The sequence below is a fragment of the Haliotis rufescens genome, unplaced genomic scaffold, assembly GCF_023055435.1.
Source record: "Haliotis rufescens isolate VD_foot unplaced genomic scaffold, xgHalRufe1.0.p SCAF_26, whole genome shotgun sequence".
NCBI lineage: Eukaryota > Metazoa > Mollusca > Gastropoda > Lepetellida > Haliotidae > Haliotis > Haliotis rufescens.
Window position 1 is genome coordinate 6,446,120 of NW_025963957.1, and position 8,922 is coordinate 6,455,041.

General features: G+C 41.1%; 1 protein-coding gene across 1 annotated transcript; it reads right to left on the reverse strand.

Moving 5' to 3' along the window:
- Positions 1-3,577: 3,577 nt before the first annotated feature.
- Positions 3,578-8,020, reverse strand: LOC124126961. The gene is made up of 4 exons (XM_048402533.1): positions 6,627-8,020; positions 6,228-6,311; positions 5,554-6,132; positions 3,578-3,863 (listed from the first exon to the last, which is right to left on the reverse strand). The coding sequence occupies exons 1-4, from the start codon at positions 6,754-6,756 to the stop codon at positions 3,772-3,774; spliced, it is 885 nt and encodes a 294-aa protein (XP_048258490.1). The 5' UTR covers positions 6,757-8,020; the 3' UTR covers positions 3,578-3,771.
- Positions 8,021-8,922: the final 902 nt, after the last annotated feature.

Sequence of the window (8,922 nt, forward strand, 5' to 3'; positions counted from 1 at the left end):
GCCTTACAGGTGATAACAATCTTACAGGTGATAACAATCTTACAGGTGATAACAGCCTTACAGGTGATAACAATCTTACAGGTGATAACAATCTTACAGGTGATAACAATCTTACAGGTGATAACAGCCTTACAGGTGATAACAATCTTACAGGTGATAACAACCTTACAGGTGATAACAGCCTTACAGGTGATAACAATCTTACAGGTGATAACAATCTTACAGGTGATAACAGCCTTACAGGTGAAAACAATCTTACAGGTGATAACAATCTTACAGGTGATAACAATCTTACAGGTGATAACAGCCTTACAGGTGATAACAGCCTTACAGGTGATAACAATCTTACAGGTGATAACAACCTTACAGGTGATAACAATCTTACAGGTGATAACAGCCTTACAGGTGATAACAATCTTACAGGTGATAACAACCTTACAGGTGATAACAATCTTACAGGTGATAACAATCTTACAGGTGATAACAACCTTACAGGTGATAACAGCCTTACAGGTGATAACAATCTTACAGGTGATAACAATCTTACAGGTGATAACAGCCTTACAGGTGATAACAATCTTATAGGTGATAACAATCTTACAGGTGATAACAATCTTACAGGTGATAACAGCCTTACAGGTGATAACAGCCTTACAGGTGATAACAATCTTACAGGTGATAACAACCTTACAGGTGATAACAATCTTACAGGTGATTACAATCTTACAGGTGATAACAATCTTACAGGTGATAACAATCTTACAGGTGATAACAACCTTACAGGTGATAACAATCTTACAGGTGAAAACAATCTTACAGGTGATAACAATCTTACAGGTGATAACACTCTAAACACCATAATCCACTGGGTGATCGGGTTTCACTGAGTGATCGGGGGATGTGTTTTCAACACAACTATCAAACCCAAAGTACTTCTAAGACTATGTATTTTTATTCACTGGCGTGTTAGCTGCGGGAATTAAGGTAAGAGAACTAATCTGTCTCTTCCAACATCAATTGCTACGAGAATGTTCAATGTAAATACTCATTTGAGAGCACATAAGCGGATCCAGGCTGATTGTAGTATTGTCATAGTGCAAACACTTGCTTAATAATTCATATCAAAATATAAAAATAATATTCAAAATTTATAAAATACACAAACGTATCCTTGCAGGCAAACCTCGGACATCTCAATAAATGGGTGAGGTGAGGGGAAATGGGGTTTAACGTCGCGTTCAAGATTATTGCACTTATATAGCGACGTGCATGTACGTGTGTGTGTTTGTGTGGCTGCTTGTACTAGTCCGGACTGATGCCGATTTATAGTGCTAGCCCACTGAGATACCATGCCGCAGTTTAACATGAATACCCCACTCAGACACAGTATACTGACTCCGAGCCGACCAGACATGGCAGGGTAACAACAAGTACCATTTTGTAACGTCTTTTGGTGTGACGCGGCCGGGGATCGAACCCCGGACCTTCCCCTCTCCGGGCGAACGCTCTACCACTAGACCACGGATGCGGTCTCAATAAATGGGAGTAACTTACTTTGGTTGTAAAAACATGCCGCGAGACATAACTTAGACAATAGATGCCTAGTTGTATTACAGTCCCCGGCTGAGTGTCACTTCAAGATTGGCACACTGACTAATAACGGTATTCCCCTTGACAAGTCGGCGGTCAGACTGAAATGCTGCCGGCTCAAATGAACGCCAGCCTTTGTTTTTTTTAATATTATTACCATAATCCACCCATATTGTATCGCCCAGGAACGACACATGAAATAACAAAGGAACTGAACTAATGGTGACAAGAAATTAAAATAATGTCTTCAAAACAATATGCGCCCCTCCACTATATAAGTAGGTGCAGTTTGACTGCTCAACTTCTCTCCCCCTCTCCCGCCCCCTCCCCCCTTGGCATTCATTCCAAATCTGTAAAATTTAAAAACTCCTATATAAGCAGCCCCTAAACCGCCTCCTGGGTTGCACAAATCCCTTCCTTCATATTTATTGGCAAATCCATTAAATGGCGGGGCGGGCCCGTGTGCAACATACGCTTGCAGTCGGAAAGCGCACGTAAAATCCCCAACCTCAGTCAATCAATCAGACTTCTAAACAAACATATAGAATATGTGGAAAACAGATGTCAAAAAGACCTGAACGTATTACGGGCAATTTCAGGTACATCTTGGGGCACATCGAGGGACACTCAGCTGGACCTCTACAAATCACATATCAGATGAAAAATAGACTATGCTTGTGAGTCCTTTCACTCTTGAGCCGCCTAGACAGAAAGTTGAAATTGCCATCTCACGCCTCAGACTTGTCCATCGTGCAATCAACCTGATTCCATTGCTCACTTGTTACTGGAATGTCAAGACCACGCCCCAGCCCGGCTCGGTTACAACAACAACAACAACAACAACAACAACAACAACAACTGTCAGGTCACACTGCATCTGAATTAATCTTGGAACGCTTGCAACTCTGATGTCATCATTATCCTCAATTCATCTGTTCTACGTTAAGGAGAAATTACAACACGTTCTCAGTATGACCAACTGCCTCACCCCACCCCCGCAATGAGTGAGGATTTTGTTATTTTATACCCCTCCCTTTTAAACATGCAGCATCCGCCCTTGGAACAGCCAGGCGTGCTTTAAATATCATGTATAGATGTCGTTGCAATGACGAGTATAAAAACTTGTAAACCTCACCAACTTGATTTCTAATTCTAGTTCAGATTTCAAACCTGTGAACCAGATTTACGTATATCTATGAAAGCTATTGCTACGATCATGTAGAAATTGAAAAAAAATCAGCTGCGTGTAATCATTAAATACATTGTCAACAAAACACGAAACTTAAAAACAGCACACCTGACAAGAATTAAAATAAATTAGAGTTATCTCCCTTTGTTTCCCATTCGGAGGCTATGGTGTCAGACAGCTACAGTCACAGACGGAAAATTCACCAAGTCACACCCAAAACTGCCGTCACAAATGCAGTTACACATGGATATTTGTTAATTCCGAAGTTTCATCTTTGTACAGATAACGCAATATACAGCCATAATTGTTTTCATTTGTATAATCTGCCAAACACCTGTATTTGACTACAGCTTATCATTACGTGCGGAGTTGGAGACATTTGTGTTTGTAGCACTATTAATTAACAAAACGTTCGTGATTTAGGGCGTCGAAAGAAAATTCGCATTGATTATGGCCCTTATCTGTCAAGTCAATACACGCAAGTGGCGAATATGTTGTGAATTGACTGAAATCATGTCAAGCGACCTTTAACCCAACTCACTCAAACAACACAGTGAGGTGAAAATGGTGTTCACCGTCGCGTCCAAGATTATTGCATGTACACAGCGACGTGCATGCACGTGTGTGTGGCTGCTTGTACTCGTCTGGACACATTTCGATTTTATAGTGCTAATACCCCACGCAGACACAGTATACGGACTCCGAGCCGACCAGTTGTTCTTTTGGCCCTTTAATTCCCAGCGCCAGAGAGGGTAACAAAAAGTACCATCTTTTAACTTTTTGACGCGGTCGGGTATCGAACTCCCGACCTTTCGCTCTCCGGGCGGACGTTCTACCACTAGACCACGGAGGCGGTCTACCAGAAACGTAATATCTTCTGAAATTTATGTTCCTTTAAAAGAATGGCGTAAAGGCGAGTAGTAGATGGTTCTCTCTCTCCTGGACTAAACCCCAGGACACTTGATAACCGGATGCTGTTTGAAAAAGTGACATTATGATTTTTTCGCGTAAGGAAATAAACTTTTATATATGTGTCGTCTGACAGCATTTCCAAAAAATGTTAAAATTCCACGTCCAAGGACACCTGAAAAAAAAAGCAGGAAAGTTATTTAACATCACCTATGCTGAGACCAACATATACTCAAAAGAAAAGGAAATATCACTATTATGTAATCTAATGCTACTAATCAATATAACTGGAAGTGTCATCAGATCATAATAGATGGAAATACTATTTTGGTTGACATATTTGGTGTCGTGGTGATCGAGCTCTCATATGATAGATTGGACATGTATCACATGAACAACTGTCGTCAGATCCACGTGGAAGCTTTGGGTGTAAAATTTATATCTGAATTCTGCCGTTAGTAACACAGTCATGCATCAACTACAGAAAGACCAACGGACTCTTCATCGCTGACACCAAGTTCACCATGGTCAAACAGAATATAATTGACACTTCAACAACATGTCAGCATCAGCAGCCGTACAGGATCATGGCAGTGTAAGATGGCGCAGGCGATACGAGCACTGTACGGATGACTGTATTGTAGCGGGCCTCTGGTTGGATTTTTGGTTTGTTGTTTAACGCCGCACTCAGCAATATTCCAGCTATATGACGGCGGTCTGTAAATAATCGAGTCTGGACCAGACAATCCAGTGATTGATATCATGAGCATCGATCCACGCAATTGAGATCGATGACATGCATCAACTAAGTCAGCGAGTCTGACCCCCCGATCCCGTTAGTTGCCTCTTACGACAAGCATAGTCACCTTTTACGGCAAGCATGGGTTGCTGAAGACCTATTCTACCCCGGAATCTTCACGGGTCGCCTCTGGTTGGAACACGCATCATCATACAGGTTGCAGTAGATCAAAACCATTCTGAGCCAATTATCCGTTTGTTCGTTTATTGTTTAACGCCGCCCTTAGCAATATTCCAAGTATATGACGGCGGTCTGTAAATAATCGAGTCTGGACTAGATAATCCAGTGATTGATATCATGAGCATCGATCTCCGCAACTGGGATACGATGACATGCATCAACCAAGTCACCGAGTCTAACCACCAAATCCCGCTTGTTGGCTCTTACGACAAGCATTGTCGCCTTTTACGGCAAGGATGGGCTACTGAAAAATTGACGTGTCAGGCTACAGGAGTTAACATATTACCATCAGTGAGGTAGCTCTCATAGAAGAGTATGGTTCATGGTTGAAAATAACAAACACACCCACAACGACCAAAAACCTTATGTATGAACTCTAAAATAAGTGTACCATCTCTCCCCACAACAACATACCAGCATGACTCACATGGCCTGGGTCACTCCACTACAGGAGATGTCTGGCAGTTGTTGATACAAATGGTGGTCACAATGAACACTTGCTTTCAGAAGAGATTTGTCCTGATCGTGGAAATGATTTTTGTCCTTTTTTGTCGACATGACTCATGTCTGCTGGTTGTCATTTTGGTCCACATATATATAAGTTACTTGGTAGCAACCAAAAATGTTGAACCCACAAAAGAGAACTGTTTGGCCCAAGACAACATGATAAATCAAAGATGAATATAGATTGACAACTGATAAAAATGGTTTGCAGTAAATGTTTCAGGTAGGAAAGGTTTAGGGCATTACAGAAAAGGTGGGACGGGGCTGCTTCTGCTTTTCCATCAAATGCAAACATAATTACGCACATGACACAAGTATGATGGCTTTTTAAACAGTGTAAGATGTTACTGGAATCATGATATATCTGAGGAATTATGTTTACCGCTGAACGTGTTGCTGTTCTCTGCCAGACACACCGACATCCCGGCTGATGGGTGTTGTTCTTCTGGTTCTCCTTCTGAGTTCACTTGGCTTGAGTCTATATTAAGCAAAACCTTGATAGCACTTCTGCATTTGTTTTCATTCATTTGTAGGGAAATAGGAACAGAAAAGGTCTCTGCAGATGTTTCAAATTCTCTAATCATTTCCGCAAACAGAGTTTTACATTCCCATGTAGCGGTATCGATCACACCATGGACAAACGTGGTTGTGTCTTGAAGGTTTGAGGTCACAAACATCATGGCAGCTCTAGTCACGCTGGCGTTGTATCGGGAAACTCTTGGTTTGGTGTGTGTTGAGAAGGTGAGCAGCATGATTGGCTTTGAGGGATGAAATACAAATGCATCAAACAAGACGCTGTTTGGCCTGGGGTGAGAAATACTGAGCTGATGGAAGTTGGTGATGGAGGCAGGGACGTATACCATGGACCCTCTTCCTCCATGGAGCTGCATCAGGTTGCTGTGTATGTCCGGGTGGCGAGTTTGTAAATAGTGCGACATTTCTCCAGGCAGGATGATGGACTCTGAACATAAACCAAAACAAATAGTTTACCATCACTACAATAAATATTATATTATTGAATATTACCTTAAATTGATATTATATTGAATTACTTACCAGCTGATGGACTTAAACCATTAGCAGTAATATTGCGATGCTCGTCACCTTGAAGATAGAATGGGGTAAGCAGCATGTCCGTTCCTGAAAGCATTACAAGGGGACATCAGCAAACAAATACCACCGCCTCTTCTTCATAACATACAACAAATCAGTAACTACAAGGCACTACTGTTTCAAATTATATACCTGTATACCTACCTACACACACGTTTCCGTGCGCACGCACGCACGCACGCACACACGCACACACGCATGCACACATACACACATAAATTCAAAAAATATGATATGATGTGAAGCATATCTGAACTTTGTGTCATAAGTTTTGCTATATATGTCACAATTTAACCTGAACATGAAAACGCCTGTAGCATCTTTACACACATCTATATGTACCTTCCAAATCCATCATTTCAGATTCTGTATCTGACTCTGAGCCATCACTCTTTGTGAGTGAGCAGGGTATATCTCCCTCAGAGAAGTAGGCACCAGAACCGTCAGAATCATCACCTTCAGTCGATGACATGATGTATAGTACACGATGACGGTTCAACTATTGATAGCCACTTTGTAGGATTATCCCCAATGTAAAGCTGCTGAAACTTAAGATCCTCTTGATTCTGAAGAAATTGTGCACATGAGATACACTGTTGCTAAATACTGTATGTTCCACTTCACAACAACCCACTACTGTGAGCCTCGTGTTTACAAGAGACCCACCTTAATGATAGTCACTCTGTTTTCAAAAACAACTTTTGAATCGTGATGTCTGTAAATTCTTCTGATAACTATGTCCTTACAGATCTCCCTTTATAGCATGTCGTGGTATGTCTACTTTTCCTTCCTAAAATAATCCCACCGCCGCCCACAACCGATGCAGTTCTGGCACAATCTGTTTAACCATTCCTCATTGGTCATGCGAATGCATTGGTGGGTTTCCTGTTTGGTGTCCACCACATGGGATCTGGGACCATGGTCATAAAACAATATCCCATCTAAGTAGCAGATAGATACTTCTAGGACGTGCAGTTCTGGTAAAGTCCCTTCTACCCTGTGAAAGGTGACTTTTATCATATCATTTGGAGGATTGCTGAATTGACCATTTAGGCCCAGGAGAGTCAACTCATTCAATTTGTCAAATATGTTCCTTTCAAATTGAATTCTGTTTAACCTCAGTTTGAACATATGGTCACTGATTTTGACAACCCGCCAAGGCTCAGGTTCAGGAGTGTTTTCAAGCTGAAATCCTGTAGCAACAAAACGCTTTGACTTTTTATCTTTGTTCACTTCAGAAATCCCCACATACAAAGATCCTCCGTCTGGTATTTTCGTGAAGGACGTTATGTTGTCCCTCAGCTTCAGATCTGACCATAGATATTCGACAATGTCAGGTTTGCCTTTGTTTATATCTTCCACCTTACTTTCATCTGGATGAAAGGCTTTGAACTCACTATTTCGAGATTCACATAGCTTTGAAATGTCTCTTGGTAGTCCCCTGATATTTGGTACACTCTGTGTGTTTCTGGGCTTATTGGTCAATAGGGAAACAATGTTTAAAATCGAAGGGTCCCTGATTTCAAAGTCAGATCGTATTTTGGTATTGAAGGTAACTGTGGATACGTTTGAGTGGTCCTGCTCAATTCCGATTACAATAAAGTCTGAAAATTCTTGAAATTCTCTCTTCAAATTTAACCATTCACGTTTAAACACATTGACATACAGTGTCCCGTTGGAAATAAGATCACTCAAAGAACCACTAATGAATTCATCAAAATATTCTAAGCTTCTGTTGTCACCTTCCTGATCTTCTTAATGTACGACAACCGAGCCACCACTAGTGTTTCTTAGAGCTGACACTCGGGTAAGAATCTGATCCGACAGGTGTTTCTTTTCCTTGGATTTACCCTCCTTAATTACGTTACTATTAGCGTGAACAACGAAGACATTAGCATCAAGAGTTCCATGTTTTCTGTATGTCCGTTCCACTTTTTGTCATTGATCACACATCAGTTGTTTCTACAAATAGAGATCCATTTCATGTATTATTCTCCCGTCGTGAATGGAAAAAATAACGTGTAGATCAAGCAGGAGGAGACTTGTGAAATTGTAAGAGGGGTGAGAAAGGGCAACAGGAAATGAGTGAAATTGAACCCCAGTGTGGCTTATCGATGGTTTTGTCACATTGTCGTACATTGTATAATGAACACAGCTAGATACAAGGGATTCATGCAGTCCCAGGTAATCAAAATGAATGACAATTATTACATGTACATGTTAAGATGTGCTATGTGTATTCAGCTTAGTTTGTCTGTTTGTGAATACAGTACCATTTCATCGCACATGAAGAGCTGATGTTTAGTTCTTAACACTTTCCCTGCGCTTATATACGAATTTGTAGCGTGTCAAAGCCATCCTTTAGCATGATCAAATTGCTGACATTATAAACCCCGGGAATGAATTAGTGTACAGTCAGTTATCATTCCCATCCCTGGGGAGTAAACAACAGAGGCTGTCGTTTGAGGTAGTGACATGACCATCTCATCCTACCAGATATCTATCTACTGCTGGGTGAACAGGGGCATATTTCAGTATTTCTAAGTTCGTCTTTCAACAACAAACACACACAAATAAAAAGCATTGTCCATTGTACGATTCAGGCTATATCATGTGCATGCATTTATGAATCAGTGAT